The 22,759-nt window shown below is 40.0% G+C and overlaps 1 protein-coding gene across 11 annotated transcripts in view; it reads left to right on the top strand.

Annotated features, from left to right (window-relative positions):
- The window catches only part of NEO1 (neogenin 1), a 191,536-nt gene that overhangs the window by 108,009 nt on the left and 60,768 nt on the right, over nt 1-22,759 (top strand). For all 11 annotated transcript variants that reach the window (XM_040570223.1, XM_040570222.1, XM_040570217.1 and 8 more), the window contains exons 6-7: nt 9,133-9,287; nt 10,123-10,243. In XM_040570223.1, coding sequence (XP_040426157.1) covers nt 9,133-9,287; nt 10,123-10,243 — 276 coding nt within the window. The remainder of the gene's footprint in view (nt 1-9,132; nt 9,288-10,122; nt 10,244-22,759) is intronic.

The raw sequence follows: 22,759 nt of genomic DNA, 5'->3' as shown, positions 1-22,759 counted from the left end.
TCATACTGAGAAGACCCCCTTTCCATATCAGATTGGAGACTGAGCAATTAATTGTTTTGAGTTCTATTATTTTTAGAATAGGGCAAGAATGTAGGTGTTAACTCCTGCATAGGAGTTTTTCCTTTGGGAGAATGACACGCACATCTGATTTTTTTTTTTTTTTTTTTTTCAGGGAGTATTTATGTATTAAGCTCTCTTACCTATTTGAGGTCTCCAATTATATTACTGCTTAATCTTGCCTTTGCTCAAATAACCAAAACCGGGGCTTCTTTTGGAGCCAATTTTCTGAGTCATTGATCATTCACAGAGTTTTCTTATAAATCAGAGTCCGTGTTTTCCTTGAAATGTGGTAAGCTGAGGATTACTGGGTGTTGAATGGAAAAGGAATCTCAGGAGGTGTAAGCAGCAGCTTCTTCTATGATCGCTTCTTTTCATACCAGTAGGATACTGGGAGTAGTGTTCAGGTCATGGTCATATTTATGATCTCTGGCAAAATCCTTATTTCTAAGACCTTTTTCTGCCGTTGCTATCATGTCCTATTTCGTAAATGTCCGGTTTAATATTTCTCCCTGAAGAAGAAATACATATTTATTGATTTTTATCCTGATATTTTTATTTTCCTTTTCTAGTTGATTAGGATATTTTTTTATTATAATTGTACTATCTTTCATTATAATCTGTACTCTTCACCCTCATCTGATTTCTTGGTGGTTGTAATATTGTTTAGTTTCTGCTCCCAAAATGTTTATGTAGGGACTGGCCTCTGAAGAGTATTTAATAGGTTAATGATTTCTGAAGAAAAGCTCTTCACTTTAAATGTAAAATATTTGTTTTCAAATCAATTCAAATACAGTCAGGCCACCCCCTGCCATACCCCAGCCAGGTTGTGGGTGCTTCGGTGGTTGTAGACAAAGCCATAAAAGCACTAGCCCCATCTGCATGAGCAAGAGCTTGGAAAATATTGAGCGCTCAGCCTTGCCATTTCAGCTGGCGAGCAGAATCTCACTAGTTTAGGGTAGGTTCCCAGAGACTGCACTTACAGAAAAATGCTGCCTCTTTCTCTGCTTCATCTGTTAAAGGAGCAGCAGAGAACTCACACTTGTAAGCATCCCACAGACAGCGAACTGTTGATCTACTGGTATGTTAGCTTTAATTGTCTAAAACGTAATAAAACCATCAATGGTTTACTTGTTAAACGCAGACATGTGAAGTCATTATCTTACAAGGTAAGAGGAAGTAACACTGTGTCACTGCTACAGAAACTTCCATCCTCTGACTGCGGTTTCTGTGCATAAACTGGAACTTTGGGTTTTGTGCAATAGAAAATGCTGTGCTTGTACTAGTTTACATTTTTATAATCTTTTTTGTCTTGGTACACTGATTTTTTTTATATTCATTTGACAGTTTTCTATTTTGTGGCTATTTCTCTAAAAAGTTCCATTTTGTCAGCTTTTGTTTGCTGTGCAAATTTCCAGCTGCATATTAAGTGTGTTTTAAGGACATGACAGTCCTGCTCAGAGGTTGGGATGACTTCTGACTTTCCTGAGGCATTGTTTTGGTTTTAAATCTTTTTTTTTTTTTTATATATATATAAAGTGCTTATCTGTATACCTTTGTTGTTTTTAAGAAAGAAAATTGTAATTCCCCAGTTCTCTTTAAAGTGTAATTTCCTTTTATTCTATGATGTACGTGAAGGAAACCAGCTAATTTGTACAACTAGAAGGTATAATTAAAAGCTAATTGAAACTTCTCCTCTGTATTGGTAATAATGGCAGGAGCTGGAGGATGTCATGTCGTTTTGGGGCAGAATCAGAATTTTAGAAAAAGACATATTTAGAAGGCCAATAGGCTTCCAAAGTGATTACACTTTGATACTACAAAGCACAAGATGTATTCATAGACTTAAGTGAATATAAGACATAACTGAGTGGACTGCTCTCTCCTTAATGGTTTAATGTTATAATTTATCTTTAATTTCTTTAATTTCATTGTTTACATTGTGGTACTTAAATAGTTTGCTTTTGTTTTTAACATAATGGCTCTGCTCTGTGGGTGCTCCTAAGCACTATGATAATGCAAATAATGTAAAACATTCTCATCTAAGTCTGCCCACTGTGTCATGGCAACTGGCTGACAGAAATTAGTTGGTTTCAGCTAAATGACCAAGGAAATTGGTATTAGTTTAAATAAAATGTACTCTGTATGTAATGCAGACATTTCTCTGTGGTTAGCATTGAAAAGCTAAGCTATCCCAGGCAGTGAAATGGGTCCTGCGGTCTGAGCTGGAGGTGGACCTGTCCCCTAAAGCAGCCTCTGCTTGGGGAATTTAAAACCAAAAAAATCAAAGATTTTAAAATCCTGTACAGTGTCTCATTAAAACAGAAGGCTGCCGTCTGCAGAAGCATGAGCTGCTTTGCCATTTGGCAGGTAGATTTGGAGAAAATGTTCTGTATTGCAGTGATACAGTGAGCATGTTAATATTGATTCAAGGCATCATTGAATGGATTAACAGTGTGATCATCATGCTCCAGAGTTACACCCTACTCATAAACAAACCTTCGGTTGTTAAAATTAAGTTTAACTTTGTAAGGATTCTAAAGAAGGATTTGTAACATAGCCTAATAGAGTATTTGTCCTCCCAGGAGCAGGAGATAAAACTCCCCTGGGCTTATCATTTGAAATGCTGATTGAAAGGCTGTTTATAAAAATGATAAAAATGCCCAGTTTATATAATAATGGTAATCCTGGTTGTTTACTGAAATACAAGATTGGGTTTCTACCCACAGTGTAGTTATGAAATGGAAGCAGTAGCTATAAAATGAAAGTCATTTGAGCAGGAATGTTTAAGGAGTGGTTAATCAGAGGTGCACTACAAGAAATTATCTAGTCTGCTTAGTTTTTATATCAATATTGGGAGTATGCAAGAACTTGTGGGTTTGGAAGATGCTTTTGTATTTGATGATTGGCATTGATTGATAAGGAAAATCCTCAGGCCATCCAGAGAAGTGTGTACAGAGGAGAGTGAAGTTTCTGCAAAGAGACATGGACAAGAATTAAGATTTAATGGTGTGATTTCAGGGAACACACTTGTAATTTTTGTGGAATGAGAGCATTTGTAGGTGGCTGAGGAAGCGGAAATGGCTACTTCAGCCTGGTCCTTGACCACTCTGGAAATGCAGCTGTTGCATTTCAGTCCCTTGGCTGCCGTAGCGTGTTGAAGCAGGGAGGTGACAGAGGACTGGAGGAGACAGCAAAACGTTGTGACAGATTCCTTCTACCTCTTGCAGTTGATCATGTGTAAGTTGTTTTTTGTCTGATGCTGTGCTTGGCCCAACAGCTGTGCTAATGCTTTTTTAAAAAGAGAGCGAGTCTTTCTAAAGTATGGCTTGCAATCTGTGTTTCTGTTGCATCAAAATGAGACTATTCTTACACACTTTGAGTATGACTTTTACACCTATTCAGAAGGGAGATAATGGCGCAGCTGCAGCTGCCTGTTCTTTGAGGAATACTGGATATATAATGCCTAGTTCAGCTTTGGATTTTTTTTAAGGAGATTATACATTCAGATGATTTTTTTCTTACTTTGAAGACCTAAATGACCTGCTTGCTTGCACTTCTGCCTCTGCAAGGTTTTCTTTGTTTCTCAAGTCTGACTATCAGGAAACACTACTTTGCCACCTTCCTTTTCTTTCTGGGGAGCAATGTGGAGGGGATTCAGTTTTGGTGAAAGGGTAAGGCATGCAAAAATTAGATATTAGCTAGAATAGCAGCATTTTGGTCTGAATATTTTAGGACAAGGTTCACTGTGCTTGTAACTAAGCAAGCAGAAAGTTCTGCTTTTTTAATTGTGCAGAACTTGAATTTTTCCTTTTCTTGTTTAGTTATAGCTTTCACATTTATAGTTTCACGTTTGAAATGAGATTGCGAAACCAGGAACCTTTGTTCTTCCATCCGTGATTGTAAAACTGAAAGGAAAGCTCTTCAAGAGCTGGAGAGGACTGAATGTAATTAATTTCTCTCTCATTTGAAGCAGTACAGATGGCTGAATTGAAAATAGATTCTTTTGGCTACGGCCCTGAAGGCCACCAAATTGTTCCCTTTCTGTCTTAATGAGAGAGAACAGGCAAGAGCTGCTGACCACTGAAAAGACACTTGAAGAAGCAGTTGTTCTGTAAGGCTCAGAATAAATGATGCTGCTTTAATGTTCTTCACATAGTTATTCAAAGGTTTTTAATACTTCGCCATTTAAAAATTAACCTGTAGACAGTGTGGATCCTAAGCCAGCGTTTTTCTTTGTTGGCCCCTGCTGGCACACAAGCACAAATCAGGTAAGTGTCAGTCCTGTACGTTGCCTTTCGCTGCTCACTTGGTTTTCTGCTCTTTCTGGTCACCTGCGTTTGCAAAATGGCATCTGTGCCCAGCAGCTGTTCCCGTCTCCACTTGGACTTACGTACTTCCTTAGCTCTTCCCATCATTTTACACCCGTGGGCTTAAAAAAACATATTATTTTTAGAGTATTTCACTTTTACAGGGATCCAGCTTATAAGTTTGAGTCACCTGCTGATGTAGGTTGCCTTCCTTCTTTTCTCTCATCACTGTCAGGATCAAAATGCTTTGTCTTTTATATCTGCAGAGGGGTGGAAGATGCTGTTGTGTAATGACTCTCTTAGGGTGCTACAGTGCATGTGAAATTCTGTGCGAGCATCTTGCAGTTGCAATAGTTGTTTGCATGCTGCCATTCAGAGGGATAGAAGAGTAGGGTGAGCTGCCAAGTTTTCTTTGAAGTTTAATTGTCTGTTTGGTAACGGAACACATAATCCTCCATTACAAATCTTATTTTATATGGTAATTGGCTCATTTGCTCTCTGGTTATCAATTTAACTTCTCTACCACAAACATCTGCACTTAGATTGTGTTAATCGGTGCGAATGCTAACCATTGACATAGTTAAACTATAAAAGTGTGTTTTAAAAGCATTTTTAATTCATTAACTGGAAAGTAAAGGATAATAAAGTGAGCACTTCTCATATTACTTTCCCTTTGTAAATAGTGTGGCATTTCCTCCAAAAGCCAGAAAAGCAAAGTCACTTTGAAAAATGAAGTGTTTCAAATTCTTAATCTCCTAAGTGAAAAATATTTGAGAGCAGGTAATAGGATATCTAGTTCTACTTTCATTTTCGTGACAAATCTTATAATTCTATATTAGTGCCTGCTAGTGGATGATGTCCCGAGTTAAAGCAATGCCAGTCGCTATAGATATCTGAGGGGGTTCCAAGGGTCTTCATTACAAAGGAGACACCAGTGGTGAGAGCAGGAACAATCCTGAACTTTCCGATGCTCTCATTTGCTGGTTCACGAGTGAAGGGTCACCGGTGCCCATCTGGTGCTTGTCCTTCCTCCTCACCTCCACTCGCCACTCGGCCCTTCCAGTTCTTCATGGCCATTCCCATACTATTGCTTCGTTTCTTCTCTGGTTCCATTTTGACTTTGGTTTTATAACCAGCTGGTTATCATGGAAGTCTCTTACCCAAAAGCTGGATATGGAGGGAAGTCTCATCTGCTGTCAGCATGTTCAAAGTGGAATGCCAGGAGAGAGGTGTATCAGCAGGACTTTGTGGTGGTGGCCTCCCCTAATACGTGGTCTATGCCGGACAGGCAGTGTCTGTAGAAGGAGGACACGTTTCTTTGTGAGGGAAGGTCTGCTGTCTCCTCTGTGCTGTTTATGCTGGGTGTTTCTGAGCTAAAAGGATGGCCAAATATGCTTTGGAAAGAAATAACCAATGAACAAACAGAAGTAAGTGGAAGATCAGATAAAGGAAAACCATGGTTTAATTAAAGGTAACCTGTATCATAATACTTTTGAGAAACTAACTCACTCTAGCAAAGGCTGTCTTGAACCGAGAGCAGCTGTTTGTTTGTATTAAGTGCCACTCGTTATTTTATTGACCCTCTGTTGTATATCCCTACGTATGAGTTGGACTCGATGATCCTTGTGGGTCCCTTCTGACTTGGGATATCCTGTGATTCTGTGATCCCTCTATCTTGGAGTTTCGTGGCGTAGCTGCTAGGTACAGCGAATTGCTTGTCTTCTGACATCAGCAGATACATTTTTTTATACAAGTTTTATGCTTTTAACAGTGAACATTGCTTGCTTGTGTTTATTAGGATTCCTGTCATAAGTTTAATAGCTAAGGAATTAATGCCACCCTGTAGAGAACAGTAAGAAAATAAGGGTATTTTACCTTCATGGAAAAGCAACTTTTTGTGTTTCCAATTTTTATGCTCCCTTTTTGCAACCACATGGGTACCTCAACACTTGGTGTGTATGTGTCTGTATCTGTGTATAGAGGAGAGAGATTGAAAGGAAGTGATAAAGCAGCCTGGGACAAAAATACTCATTAGTTAAAAATGATTAAAGATGAGAGAGCAGCTGACTCGGAGATCAGCATGTTGCATCTAGGAAAGGGCAAATACAGTAGCATTGTGAATTGGGCAAGGTATTTGCTGTAGTGATAACACTGTATTTATGCTGTTTTTTCAAGTCAGTGGCAAGACACATCTGAAACTGCATGCAAGTAATTGAAGCTCTATGGACCGCAAAAATTAATTCAAAGCAGAGCAAATACAGAGGGTCACTGGGGATGGTGTGGTGGCTTGTCATGCCAGAACAACCTGAGCAAACATGGCTTGTGTGAGCTGTCCTAAACAGAGGCTGGGATACGGGAAGGGAGTAGAGGAAAAGCACAGCTCATTCGGAGTAGAAATGCCAAGGGATAAACACCTGGGAGGAATACAAATTTAAAATAAGAGGTTACTGCAATTTGGTCAGGAATAAATTCAGATGACAGTTTCCAAATGTAACTTCAGAGGACTGAAGTTACAGTTGTAACAACCATCTGATGCAGATACTAAGTACAAAAATACTTAAATCATTTTCGTGTGGAGTTCATGGAGGTTTTAGTAAATTTAAGAAAATGATTATACAAAATGGATCTTGGAAGTCATAGGCAGCAACTGGACTCAGCCCCATACAGATTTTTAATCCTATGTGAAGGAGTTCAAGCAATAAATGTGCGTGAGCATCTTTTTGTAGTTTCTGGTGTAGGTTTATATATGTCTGAGAGTTAAGTCATCTTCCTACTCTATAAGTAAATATTTTCATATTTTTATGTTCTCTTATTTCTGGTCTGAAACTTGAGAGATCAGAAGAGAGATCAGTTTGTGGAGAGCAGCTTGTGTCCAGCTATCTGTTTTAAAAAAATAAAAATTAAATCCACCTGCAAACCTGTACATGAAGGAAAATGGATCATATCACAGAAAAAAATATAGTCTAGTATTCCTTATTCCCTAGCATGAAATAAATCCCATTGATGAGTGAAGCATGTAAAATGTTTGCCTAAACTCTGTAGCCCTGCCATATTGACTTTCTTTGATAAATATTAAAGGGCAAAAGGCTGCTTTTGACTTTCCTGGAACTTGAACAATCAGACCTGCCACCAGAAGTAAGGAAATTGCCCTTATGTTGGTGAGATTAACAAAAACAAATAGGTGAATGTGCTTCATAATAGATGGTACTTGAATTCTGTGTGCCTACAAAGGGCTCTTCTTCTGCCAGTGAGCTGCAGAGGCTTGGAGTTCTCGCCCGCCCCTGGGTGCTTCCTGGGGCCCCAGTGGTGCTCGCAAGGTTTTGGATGCGTGGGGCTTGCGTGGCCAAAGAATTCTCTATCTTTGAGTTTTCCTGGATTTTAAACTTCCTTATTTTAAGTAACCTTACTTAGAACATAAAAGACCTTTTAAAAGGCGGTCAAGACCTGGAGATGACAACTTTGCTATGTGCTTTACATTCTTTCAGGAAGAACCTTTGTGTATTACTGTGCTCTGAAATGCACATCTTGGGGCACCCCTGCCTGGAGCACGTTATCGACGTGGTACAAAGCTATGTCTGCAGTTCTGCAGCTAGTGCTTCTTGCAAGGGGATATTTATTTTTAACTTTGGAGGTCTAATTCCTTTAAGATGCCCGAAGATACGAATAGGCATATAAGAGACAAGGATCTATACCTTGCAGTGAAATGTGGCTGTGCCTACACAAAGCAGAGAAGAAAGCCTTCAGATAAATGCAGCGCTATTTGATGTACTGAGTTTCTTCACAGAAACACAAGGGAATGGGTACCCGAGGAAAGTTTCATCTTAGTTTTGCGTCCGTTGACTTCAGAAAGTCTTTTTGATGTAATTTTACCTTTCTGCTACCTTTTGACTTAAATATTAAGTACAAAGAACTCTCTGAAAACCCTCTATTGTATCAACTGCAGAGGTTTGGCTGAATAAATAAGACGTTGCTGATCATGGTGTGCTCGGTGTGATGGAGCCAGACTGCAGTGCCACTGCTCTTTGTTCTGGGGAGCTCCAAGGGGGTGCTTGTCATGCACCTCAAGTGTAAATTGCAAGAAAGTTTTACACAACAATTTTCATCAAAGCCCATTTTAAAAAAAATTTCAAATCTAACTACAATCTTCCCACTTCATAAAGTAACAAGCTTTGCTGAAGGAAAGGATGAAGGCTTTTCTGTAACCTGGGTTTTGTCTTGCTGGCAGCTTAGCCTGCAAGATTCTTTATTTGTGAAAGGTGCATTAAAATGTTGCACAATTAAGCACTAAATGATTTGCTCAGATGAACTCTTGAGTTAGTGAAGGAAGTGTGAATATTCTCTGAAATCCTCCCTGTACCTGCTGCCCCTGCTGCTCTCTTTAGTGTTCAGCATCGTGCCTATGGCAGATTTGAGAGCAGCATGGTCTTCAACCACCCAGGTATTCTTTTCCAAATAGTATATATGTCTCTAGATTTTAAAAATACTTTTAATGTTACACTTTATAGATTTTGGTTCAATTTCTTTTTTCATGTATTCTCAAGAGGTCATTTCAAATTAGACCGGCTGGCTATTTAACTGGCCTAAATGCAATTTTGAAATAATAGAGCTTGTATCAGCTTATATCAAACTTTGATCTGAAAATGTCTGCCAACATTGCTGCTCTTTGTGCTGCCATCCCTGAAGCCATCTTTACGTGTACAAGCACAACTAATTGCTTTTGTGGATGCTAACACCATCTTTTGTCTTTCTTCCTTTTTATTTTAAGTTCCTCCTGAATTTCTGAAGCGGCCAGCGAACATTTATGCTCATGAATCTATGGACATTGTCTTTGAGTGTGAGGTGACTGGAAAGCCTACTCCGACTGTGAAATGGGTCAAGAATGGAGACATGGTGATTCCAAGTGACTACTTCAAAATTGTTGTAAGTATATAGTGAGTTTTGTACACTTTCAACTCCTGACCCGACCCTTAGTCCTGTAACACAAACACACGGAAGCTAGGTTCTTCCATAGGACCACCTTCCTATTTTTATACTATTGATGTTTTCAGGGCCTGGAAGAATTAATTGGTATGTTGAATTCTGTAATGCTCTGTAATTCAGTCATTTTACTGAAATTCTAAAACACTTTGCTTATGAGTCTGTTTCTTGGTAGCTTAGATTTTCCATGGGGGAGAGAGGCACACCTAATGGCAAAGCACAAATTGTTGGTTGAACCTGTTGGAGTGCAAGCTCACTGTGAACGTCTGTTTTCTGCAGTCATCTGTGATCGATGAAAATTACAATTTCAAACAGGAATTGAAATATAAATGTAACTGAGTTGTGGATCGTGAGTTTTGGCACACTGGTACTTCTAGTGGGAAATGTTAGATGTAGTGAAAGTCATTACTGAGACATAGCTTAGAACTTAATGGTTGTATAATGGGGTATACCTGAGGTCGTGGGATTGTAACAGTGAGTTATGCGGTTATATTCATTGCTTAAAATATCATAAAAATGGCTGTGGGAATGTTATGACTTGCCAGTGATATGTGATGCTAGAAAATGATAGCCATTAGTAAGAGCTTCTGCTGCTTTTTGATGCTGTATAATTTGAGGATTCAATGTAAAAGAGATGAAATCTGACGGGAGCTCGAAATACACTTTTGTGTATTACTGTTCAGGAGTTTCTCCTACCATAGTAATGTGTCTTAATAACACCATTGTTTTTGCAGTCGCAGCCCATTTTTAAGTATTGTGTTTATCCTTCACTCCTCAGAAAGAACATAATCTGCAAGTTCTGGGTCTGGTGAAATCAGATGAAGGATTCTATCAATGCATTGCAGAAAATGATGTTGGAAATGCACAGGCTGCAGCCCAGCTGATAATACTTGACCTTGGTAAGATAAAAAGTGACAGTATAGTGCCAAAGTTGGGGAGGAACAGTTTCAGGGGGACCTTTTCCCCATGATATGTGTTACTTATAACTCAGATTGACCAGGATGATTTTTTTAAATCATATGAAGGGTTCAGTGTCATCTTCTCCCTCTACACTTACAGGTACTTAGGGAGAGGAGAAACTGGGGAGTTCTACAGGTTCACCTTGCATTTTGGAAAATATATTGTGCAATAATAAACCATAGCCGTAAATCTGAAATATTAAGTGTATGCTGAGATTTTGAAAAACAACAGGATATCCAATATGAAAATAGTCACTGCAATTCCAAAACTGAAAAATAAGTTCTTACAGAGCTCACAACGAAGGAAGTATTTTACACCAAAGTCATTCCAGTGTCAGAAGCTTTTTTCTGCCATCAGTTTTAAAAAACAAAGTAGTAGTAAGCTCTGTCATTTCTGCAGACTGTGACTGCAAAAGAATTTGTGGAGTTGCAGCTGCTGCAATTGAAGATAAATATTTATTGTGCTCCAGTCAGTGGTATCACTAACAGTGCTCACCTGTTTGCCATTGAAACACACAATATCCTGCATTGCATATTTTGAATGCCAGAAGAGAATAATTATTGTTAGGATAAAAGAACTACTGTTTTCCAGAAAAAAGGCAGTACAAATATCATTACTAAGGCATCAGCTTGCTTCGATCTTTCAGGTCACACAGCTCTTGAAAATAATTTCTAATAGCATAATGAAGAAAACCAATAGAAAGAAGGATAAGGGAAATAAGTCAGACAAGAAAATACTAACTCCGTACTTTTTTGACTTTAGTGTTGCCTCTCTTTTTTGGGTATTGTTTCAAAATTGCAATTTCTTCTTTTTTTCCCTGTATATAACAAAACTTTTGGATGGAAAGACTTAGAAGGAACACTTACATATGACCAGGGACATGATATAACTTCACACTTGAAATTTTAACAGATGTGAAGCTGCTAGACCTGGTTTTGGTGTTCAGCGTACAGAGAGTAAACGGTTACAAGTGTGCCATGAAGGGAGATATTTCCCATTTCTTTTCTGATTGTTCTGTAGAGTAGTTTGAACTTTTAACTTCTTCTGAATTCTGCTTTGGATGTGGGTATGTTTCCTTGCTGGCTGAAGGGATGCGTGTACTTTCCACAACAATTTTGGGAATGAAAGGTGCCCTCTACTGGATTCAGTAGCTTTAATACTACGCAGCCATGGGATTTCACCTCCGACTGGTGTTAGGCAGCTGGATCCAGCATTGGCCTACTGTCATCATGTTGCCAGAAAAATTATTAAAAGTAATTTTATTTCTGCTATATGCATGAATCACCTGAGTAGTTTCCAAATCTTTCAAATGGAAGCATTATTCCATATTTTCTGTGTTTGAAAAATATTGAATAATTAATGTACTTGGGTTTTGAAGCCCTGCCCAGGTTTGTACTTTCACCCAGTTCCCAGTAGTGGTTTATAAATTACTATTACTGTTATTATTTTAGTTCCTGTGGTCTCACTCTTCTTCCTTTCCCTCCCCGTTGTTTGCCCAGTGGTTTCTCCTTCCTGTTCTACTCTGGCAACCTGTCCTGTTATACTAAAGGACTTTGCCTTATAATGCTGTCCTTTTTCTTTTGCATGCTGCCAAAGGATTATGGATGCAGTTTTGATGGAGTCTTGGGTGTAAAAATACACCCACGAAGTCATATCGTGCTGTTACCTGGCCTGCAGTGTTTTTAACAATGCACTCCCTGTGTAACACTGATGCGTATTAGTTGTTGTTTTCCAGCAGTAGAGATGATCACATGGTACCTCACTGAAAGTACATTTATTTTTTTTGCTATTGAATAGTGGCATAACAAGTAGTGCAATTAGGCATGAATGTGTTGTGTGTTATTCAGTCCTGATGTATGAAAAGTAGTATAATGTACATAGTCAAAGAAAATATAGATATTTGAGATCTTATTTTAACACCTTGTCACAATATATGAAAGGTGAAGAAGGAAGAAATGTTCAGGGAAAGAAAGTGAAGGCATGATGTATGATAGTTCTTTCATGACAGCCATCTTGGTACGAAAACAAAAAACTAAACAAAAAAACCTATTCTGAATACTTTGATCATTAATTCAGAAAGCTATTTTTCTTCAGTTTCACACCTGATGATGAGAAATACCTACCTTGGCAATTGGAAAGTAATTTCAGTGAAAAAATGTTGATTATGTGTTCATCAAAGTTCTCCATCCCAGTTGGCAAGGATGTCTCTTCCTTTTCTGCTCTCTGTTTTCTCCTTCCTGACTAAATGGAATTGGAAAACATCTGGACAAATTACAAGCTATTTCCAGGTAGCCCTTTCAGTTAGCATATTAAATTGGTCTTTAATAAAGTAAATTTATACTAGAAAATACAGAAGCCTTTTAGAGTTTGTCAGACAGCCAGGTCACATGCATTCTTTATGGGCCAATGTTGAAGAAGTGGACCATGACTGTTTCGGTCATCTGTACATGGAATACAGCATTGATTATGATACAATTGACAACGAGGAAGGGGATATTTGGCTGCCATAAGGGATGAGTGTGAGTAGTTGGAAAAGACACTCACTCAGACTGTGAGGGAGATACTCTGAAAAAGGTTGAACAGAAATAAACCCATAAAAGTGCCCTCTATTTGCGCTTTGCATATTAGATCAGATCTTAGTTGTCTCTTTTGTGCATTACCTTGTTTCATTCTGCACCCTTTGCATAGAAATCTTCCTGCATGTTGTTTTTTGCTGCCTGGGGTGCTGCTGCTTCACCTGTAGGTGGATTGCCGTGCGCTGGACAGGTTGCGGAGCAGTCTGAAAGGAAAGCACCACGCCTGTGTTTTCTTCAGTCTTACCTGGTAGCATCATTTTTAAATACAGCAGCCATAACGTACACAACGTGCTTAGCTGCAGGAGGCTTTCTGTATTTGATCACTGGCTTCCCAGGAACCAGATCTGGTTATTCGCCTCATTGTCTTTGGCACCCTGGCTCCTCAGTTGCGCAGGTGCACATGAGCGACCTAGACCGGGGTGCACGCAGACTCAGTTGCTACACTCAGTTTAAAATAATTGTAACTTGTAACACAAGTTTCTCTTGGGTTGGTCTTCTCTGCATTTGTGTTGAATTCTGAAAAGCTTGCAATATATTCGGAAGTGATTTGTGGAAAATAAAGAATTGACTGGCTAAAAATGCCAGGGTAATTGGAAGGCTTACTGGAGCGGCAGCTTTATTTTCAAATTCTGTAATTCTCTGTTAATAAGTTTAGAAGAGAAGAATTACCTAAAGAAAGGGGATTTTGACCTGAATTACTGCAGTCCTCTGCACTTGTCCTCTGCCAGCCTTTGGCGGTCTTGCTGCTCCTGTCTTTGCCTTGCTGCTGAAGCAGATAGATGGTGTCCCCGTAGTTCCTTCAGATGCCACCACTGAGGACTCAGCATATCCCAGTGATAAGGAAGAACCCTAGCTGTGTGCCTTGGGAATAACTTTATTAGGGACCTCAAAATCTCTCCTTGTACCTTTTTACAAAAAAAAAAAAAAAAAAAAGCCGTTTTTTTTTTTTAGCTTACAATTATATCCTGATGGGTCAGCATCTGACCTCAGTTTTCCAATGCACGAATCAGATATGCTTGCTTAATCATAATACAGCTATTTCTCATCGTCATTTTTACAGCATTGTGTTGTGTGAACTTTTTTTCTGTGAAAACCTCAGTAATGGATACATTTGGGTTTTCTTTGTGGAGGTTAAATGCTAGTGACAAGACTGAGAAATTCAGCCAGGACCTGTAACCTGGCCTTTTCCAGTGATTCTGGCATTGCTCAGAACTGCCATTTGGGGACTGAAAAAAGAACAGGTGGCAATGAGTAAGAGGAGGTGCCTTTGGGAGAGGAAGGCAGATGGTTCCCTGTCACCCCTCTGTGATAGGCATTTGACAAGTACTCAGGCACCAAAAAAGGGAGTGATTATTGAATGCTGTATAAAGAAAAATCATTGAGTGTAAACAAATATGCCACGTTATTTAGAGAACAATTTCAAAACATGAGTTGAGATGCAGCGCATCACCTTCAAAATTCCAAAGAAAGCATAGTACACTGAGCAAATTTTGTGCTTCTGCGCTGCAGAAATTAGTGTTTGCCATCCTTGAGTTGCATAGGAGTGAATGAATTGAGCTGGTATCCAGTAGCATGCTGTGTCATGATTTTTGTGTTGGATCTCTCCATTTCTTTAAACGTTAAATGTTCTTGAAAACTAGTCCAGGAAAGCACGTGTGAATTCATAGTACCAGCATGGGAAACAAGGAGGAGGGATTAGGAGTCTGCGTGTGGCTGCGGAGCACTGGGCTTACACAGGTGCGTTGGGATAGCTCCAAGGGATGGGTGCAGGCTCCTTTGGAGGGGCGGGGAGGAAGCAAGGAAGAGGATCAGGCCATGCATGCAGAGACCAACTGAGGTGCTTACAGCTTTTCCTTGGAGAGGGAAATGAACCATCAAGAGCTTACACATAAGGATCAGAGGATGGAATGATGATGTTTTTATGCATCTCTGCTAAAGAGCTCTGCTAAGTGAAGGGGAAGAGGCAGTTCAAGCCTGCTTTCTACAGCTGGAGAGAAAGCCTTGTGATTGCAGGCCCTGGTACGTGTGTGGTTGTCTTTAACCACCCGGTGTGTGCTGGTGTGGCAACCGGGTGGTGGGGCTGGCAGTATGGGAGGATTCTGGGGTGTGCTGAAGATGATTTCTCGATACAGGCTGTCTGTGCCTGGTTGGGTGAGTAGTGCTGGTGGTGTGTCGGACCTGCTGTGCAGGTACAGAAGAGGACTGGTCAGTTACACAGGTCAGAGCAGCCTGGGCAGCAGTGATCGTGAGAAGCCTGAACTGAGGCTTGTAAGAGAACTGAGCAAAACAAATAGAATTACAGCCTTGGACTTCAAGACAGGAGATTTTGCCATGGGAGATTGTGGTGATGGGCAAGAGGTGAACCATTTGGAAGGACAGTCTTCTTAAAGCACGAGAATGGTTGATTCCAATGCACAGGGATTTGAGCACGGAGACCAGCAGGGATGAAGAAGGAACTCCTCACTGAGCAGAAACACAAAAACGTTGGTACATGAAGGCGATGAGGAGTGGATAACCCATACACAGTCTCCCATGGTCTCCCTGTGGCTAACCTGGGAAAATCCAACCTGGACGGGGTGGGCAGCAGGGTGTGCGGAGGGCTGGCTGGCCTGGGGGGCTCCCAGCACTGTAGCTGGGTGTGGAGACTAACTGGGCTTTGTGCCTTCATGACATGGGTGCCGGGGCAGAGAGCATCCGCAGCAGCGTGTGGGTTGCAGCAGCCTGGGAGGAGCAGCAGGAATGGGGGAAGAGAGAGGGACCCGATGGGCTGGCAGGAAGCTCAGAGGTCATCCCCGAGAACACAGAGCCAGCATTGAAAGGATGGCAGGTAACAGGAAAATGCTGTGAAAGGGATTTCCAATCAGGTAAGAAAAAACAGTTTCACAGAGCAGGTGGTTGCAGTGGGAAGAGGTTGCCCAGGGAGGCTGTGATATCTCTGTTCCTGGAGATACAGGGCACTCGATGTGGCTTGAGCAGCCTGCTCAGAAGTGGCTCTGGTCTGCGTTTATTCATGGACAAACTCCTGAGATCCCTCCCAGCTGGCAGTATTCTAATTCAGAAAGTGTCAGTCTGAGAGGTGTGAATGGATCCCGTTTAGCTCTTTGTTTATAGTCAAATTACGACCGTTCTGTAGTATGTATTTTTCTGCCGATCTCCTTATGAGAAATTTAAATGTCTTGTATTGGAGGCACAGTTTGACATTGCAACCCAAATTTGATTAAAGTATAACGCCACTTGGGCTGCACTGTGTGATTTTAATTCCTCCACTGAATTTCCTTATGTGAATCCTCATTCTGAGAGAGTTTTAAAGACATCATTTATTGACCTGAAATTCGTGCTCTCTTTGTGTAATTGGATGCTGTGCGGGACCACTGCTGCATAAATAATTTCATTTTATGTTGGTGCTTCTCTGCCAGAGTTTGGCAGTCAGCTCTCTCAAGTCTGGTAGCAATGGAGTGAGGTTATAGGACTTCTGGTGGGGCCGGGGCTTCTCCTCCTACACCAAGGTGGAGAACATCAGAACCGTTGTCAGCATTTTCTGGAGTCAGCATGTTTCAGCTGGGATCGTGCCAAAAATATGGCATTTCGATACTGCAGTGGCGTTTTTTGATTGAGGTTTCCTCAGGCTGATACAGACTCAAGATTTCTATGGGAGTGAGCTACCAGCAGGTTCCGTGCTCACAGCCTTGTCTCAGCTTGATACCAGTCAAAAAGAGTTCTAGCTCTAGCTGGATTTCAGACTTCTCATTAGGCAAACCTTGGATGTAACTTTGTGAAGGAGGATCCTTTCTGTGGGTGGAGCCCGCTGTCTATACAACCATGCCATATAAATAGCACAATTCAGAAAGTTATTTGTTAAGATTCTCCCAGTTTTCAAGGAGTGTTTCAGGTACAGAAAAAACAGGTAACGTTGTAGCAGACTAACCAGCACGTAGTCTCTTAGAGATGTTCCCCAAACCAGGAAACAGTACATCAGAGTGGTTTACTGCTTGAAATAAAGAGCTGTCAGTGTGTTGCTCGAGGCACTGTGGTGGTGTTTTTTCCTGAAAGACAGGATTTCCATGCACTTGTTAACACAGCAAAAAGCATGGAGAAATAAGTTTGTTAGTGCTTCTCATGGCGAATGTTCTGATCTTGGGAGAGAAAAATTTAATTTAATTGCATCAGATTTACCACTATGGGAATGGATTTTTATTACTGTTGACCATTGCAGTGGTTGAAAGCACAGCCATGTGGAATTCATTGCAAGGGACACTACTGCTCCCTGTGCATTTGACTGATGAATAACGATAGGGAAAAAAAGCCCGAAATTTTGGGGCAGACTTCTCAACTGAGTTCTCTATATGGTATCATGGAAAGTAGCAGTGAAAAAGGGAGTTGAGGTTGTCATGCAGACCAGGTAGAGACAATTCAACCTGTGACATTCCTGATAAATGTCTGCATAACGTGATTATTAAAAAACCGGAAACAAAAAGCCTCCACTGTCTCTTCCCTTGTGCAGTTTTGCCTACGGAGACTTGAATTTTTTGCTTATCTTGTCCAGGGGTGAACCTTTGCTGTTTTCAGGCTGTTTCTCCACTTTGAGAACATGCTTTGAAATTCTAAATATGTCCTTCAGTGTGCTTGCAGCCCTCCTGACTTTACATTCGTATAAATATTAAGAGTGTTTTCTCTATGCCGTTGTCTGGGTTGGTAAAATGTGCGTGTGTGTATATATATATATATACACACACACACACACATATATATAAAATCATATGGAAGTCAGCATACCCTCCTTTACGTCCTGGTTCAAAATCACCTTTCGCTCTGACACCGAAGCATTGAGAACTGTTCTGAATGTGATTTTTTCCAGCCAGTTATGAATCCACTTCTGTAGTAGCCTCATCTGGAACATATTTGCTTGCTTTTGAAGATGTCCTGGAAGGCAATGTCAAAAGCGTTATGTAAATCAAAATATATGAAATACTCCATGTTTTCCATATCTGTAGGTTCCGTTATTCTGTTGTAGGAGGCAAATACGATTACTCTTTGACAAATTTTGGCTTCTGCAGAAAGAAATATGAAAGTTGGCATTAACAGGCTCGTGCTCTGATCTGAAAAACTTGATTACACTTTTGGGGATTTTCCATATGTGAGAAGTAAAATAGAATTGACTGCTGGCCTTTGTCTAGTTCAAACTCTGAAGCAGGCAGCTTGCATATCCAGGACCTCTTTTGGATGATTTCACAGATAACAAGTGTAATCTCTCAGGCTCTTTCACATCTTACAGAGGTAATTTTTATTTTTTTTTAAGTATTTTATTTTTTTTAAGTATTTTGTATGCAGCCGCATACTGTGAATCAAGAACGTTTAGTATTGTTTTCAAGGTGATAGTGTAAATATTTTCTGAATCCATGTAGTTACAGGGTTGTCCGAGACTGTAGAAGTACTTGAAAACTATGCAGGGTGTTGTGGATGAAATATCAGAGCAAGATGAAAAAAGCTAGCTGAATCAAAGAGAAGGACTCTGTTGGGTATTCTTCCTGAAAACTGTTCTACATTTTTGCTCGTATAGAAGTGTCTTCGCATTCTTTCTGTCTGGTACAATTTTATGTGTCTTAATGAAAGGAAAATCAGAAGAGGTCCCTGTGGTTATGCAAGTGGCTTTCAGATGTCTTACAGTGTCCACCAGAGAAGAAATGATTTGTGGATTGCAACTGAATAGTAAGGCTGCAAACCCTTGTGGCCAAGCATTCAAATTTTCTGTAAAGAGGAGAAGTACTCGAAAGAAATGGATCATGGATCTCAGGGGAGCAGATGATGGTAATGAGCCCCGGCAGCTGCTTGGTGCTATGTGCGCCCACCTCTGCTAGCACCAGAACCTAGTGGGATTTGAGAGACCTGCTCTGGTCTCCTATGGGGAGATGATGCAAAAAAAAAAATAGGATAGAAAACCCACTGAGACAGGTATCCTCAGAGACAGGGCTAGCAGGGGAATTTCCTCTCCCCTGGAGTAATCTTGCTTTTGTCTGTTGTGTATCAACACGTAGCTGTGGGTTTTTTTTGCTCAGCAGACTCATGGCTGCTTAGTGTCAATACCCCATTCCATATATTCATACAGGGTTTGTCACAGTTTATGTCAAAAATTGTTTTTCAAATTTAGGAAACAATGCAGAATGTTACAGGACTGTGGTATTTGAGCTAAATACCTTCTATATGGTATGGTGTATGCCATTTAAGATAATTGGACTGTTCAGGGGCTGTTACTGTGTTATAAAATCCAAGCTGTTTCCTCATACACCACTGCACATGTCTGTAAACCCTGTTGTTCTGTGTGCACACATATTTAAGTTTATAAAATTATGTGCATACATAAATACTCATTTTTTAAATGAAAAAAACAAATCTAGGGTACTGTAGATACTGCAGTTCTGTGAAAAACTCCATGAATGCACCAAATACGGCCTCAATACTGATTGGGTAAGAAAATCTTTAAAAATTATGACAGTGCTTGTGTTAAAAGTAGGTGGAAGCTTTTCCAAACTTGCTGTCTCAGTCCCTGTCTGAAAATATCAAAATGGCTTCATCTGAATGATAGATGAACAGCTTGTAAGTCTCATTTTGAAAGTTGTGTTTCAGGAACATAAACAGCATCTGAAAGCTCAAACTGACTTCAGACAGTGTTTTATAAAACCAAAGCCAAACTCTGGGAATATTTTGCTACTAGTTGTGTACACTTCATTGCTAATTTTCTGTAAACATAGCAGTATGTTCTCCTCTTTAACTCTGGAAGACTGTTTTTCATTTTAATTTTGATTTTAATTTATGTTGCTCAGCTAGTCTTCCTCCGTGAAATCAGCGTTATTGTTTCTCATGGCTGCACGTGTGTTCAGCATTGCCAGAAAGCTGTTGTAATTCATTCAGTCAGGTTCCTTTCTTGATTCCACCCCTGTTTCAGAAATGGCCATTATTAATTCCCTCTTCAGGGAGCTCACTGAGGACATGGGGGTATCAAGAAGTCCAACTGACTAACCTACACAGCTGTAGATGTCAAACTTCTCGCATTTTAAGTTACTGAAATAGGGACCTAAACGGCTCTCATATTCTGCATTCAATGAACTATTCATGTTTAAAGTTGGCATGTGCTTTAAATAAATTGCTCTAATTTAGATTAAATTAGTAATAGATTACTGTTTGTCAGTGCGCGGTGAATGCAGGAAGGCATAACGGAATTTATAGGAGGCTTTGATTGTGCTTATTAGTTTTCATTTCTTGTTTTATGGCTGTATTTACAGTCGACTTGGCAAAGGAATTTGAAGCCCTGTGAAGATGTGCATATCAGATGTTGTGCACTGTGACTTTTAAATTTAAGACTGCTCAGCACAAATATGGGTTCCGCCGGTTGCGACTCACACAGTTATACTCTGAAACACCTGGGCTGTGCGTCAGCTGCTTGATTTTGGTTTTCAAAGGTACCTGTGTTTGAAGAAATTATAGGTCATATTGTAAAGAGGAGTATTGTAATACATGAGGAGTATTAGGTGGAGGCAGGGAAAGAGCTTCACTGTATTTTGTGAAACATCCCTCGGGTATTAATGCATGCTTTCTGCCCTTTCCCTATCGTATATGCATTGTACCGCAGCACAAGTGGGAAGGAGGGGAAGTGGGCTCTGATGCTGGAGCACCGGGATTGTGCTTGGTGTGAGGAGCTCCAGGCGTGGAGCAGTGGCTGGTTGTTTCTCTGCTGCTGCGTGGTTGGAGTTATAAGGTGAAAACAGAAACACCTGGGGTTAAAAACATCAACCGCAGGAGGAGGAAGCAGTCATTGTGTAGCGAGGGATTTTTGCTTTTAGGGGGTTTTGTTGGTTCCCTGTTACGGTGAAGAGGATAATAGGAAGGATTAGCTTTAGCATTTCCTCTGCCTTTATAATTCACAAAAAGGGTTGTGAAGATTGACAGAAGTAGCCTTAATTTGTAATTGATCCTAGTCTCGTGTTGTAAAGGAAAATATCAGATTTTGTCAGTTTCGCACCAGAGGGGGCGAACAAACGCGTGGATATGGTCTTAATTGGTTGCTTATATTTCAGAGTTGCTAAATTATACAGTAATATCAGAGACAGATGAATGCCATTTGGAGAAAAAGCAGAAAGGATTGGTATACAGTTTGGTTGCATATGTAATAGGACTCATACGGTCGAATAACTGAATCTAGAAGACTCTTACTTCTGATGTCACGTATTTTCCCAGCAGTGTTGACAAGATAGCCTGAACAGGCTTATAGGTTTTATACCACATGAAAATTAAGCACGTACCTAACAACTCAATCTGACTTTCCTTTTTAATAATAAACATTCAAATTTGCCTAATTTCAGTATTGAAACTCTGCCGATTGTCAGTGTTCTCGGTGCATTAGAAGTATTCTGTGTAGTGTTTTCTTATGATGATTGTTTTCCCTCTCCTTTACCTTCTCTCCCCCACAAAAAAAGGAACCTGATAATTGTGGAGGCACTGTCTTTAAAAGACAAATGGATTCTGCATGGTTTCCTGTCGACACGTTGGTACTGAAGGTGCTAAAGGAAAATAATGAGAAAGAAAAAAAATCATACCTGGGTTTGCTTTTCTCAGTTATAAGTCACAGACCTAATAGGTGCCACCGTATCTCAGCAATAGGTGTCAGTATCCCAAATTCCCAAAAACATTCTGGTAACTCACTCAGCTGCTGTAAAAACAGTGTGGCAGACATGGCCTGCAAAGGGTAAGCAAGCAGCAGATACATACAGTCTTTAACAGAGAAACCCAGTTGAAATGAATATAAAAATCAAATACCACATATAGTAATATTGCTATAAATATAGTTATGGCTTAAAAGAGGAAAGGTGTGGGTTTTTTGATATCTTCTCTCCCTTTAAAAAATCATGTGCATTGACCTAAATGAAAGAAAGAGAGTGCACTATATACATATAAGAAACAGATATTTAAATACATAGATGTTTGATGAAGAGATTAACAGTAAATTACGAGCAGCTTGCACATCAACAGGAGAGAAGTACCCAATTATATCCTGAATGGGAAGATGGACATTATATCCAGAGGTAACTTGGAGGAACTCTGTGGTCATGTAAATAAAATACTTCGCTTTAAAATCAGGGGTTATCCAAGTTATCTACAAGAAGTGTGGCGGTATCAGGAATTCCACCTGGTGGATCAGCAACTGCAGCTCTCAGATGGATTAATTTATTTCAGTTTAGGCTGGTACCGAGAAAAGAGAGAATGGGGGCAATTAACCACTGCTGTTCCGGTGAAAAAGCATCCTTAAATAGTCAGGAAGCATGGTTTGATCATGATACCAGTATATTGGTACTGCTCTCACAACAAAGCAGTTATTGAGTCCTAAAATTGCCTTGTCGAAACTGCTGTGGTTAATCATTTGTAGTGTTTACAGCATTGACAGCAACTGTGGACCTGTTAGGCTGGGTGTGCAAACAGTGAGTGAAAACTGAGAAACTGTGAAAAAACACAAAAGGTGAGGCTGGAAATGAAGGCATGGTGAAGTTGTCCGCTCAAGGTGAGAAAACAAGTTACTTTAGACCAAGGGAGCAATCTTGCCTGACTCTTGAAACATGCAGACGGCTCCATGTACTGTGAAAATGACCACTTTCCGAAATATATATATTGTGGTTTTATTAGTTGCTCTTTTATAAAGAGCTTTGCTCGGATGTAGCACATTTGCTGTTGAAATAAAATAATTGCTTTCCTGTTATGAGATATTGTAGTCAAATTATGGTATGTTGTTGCAGACCCCACTGTTGTAAACAGATTTTTATTCTGCATAGGAATTCAGTTTATGAGTATTTACATTAAAAAGACAACCTGTACTGTTTTTTTTTTTTTTTTGAT

This window comes from Cygnus olor, chromosome 11 (genome assembly GCF_009769625.2).
Source record: "Cygnus olor isolate bCygOlo1 chromosome 11, bCygOlo1.pri.v2, whole genome shotgun sequence".
NCBI lineage: Eukaryota > Metazoa > Chordata > Aves > Anseriformes > Anatidae > Cygnus > Cygnus olor.
This window is presented reverse-complemented; position numbering and strand designations above follow the sequence as displayed.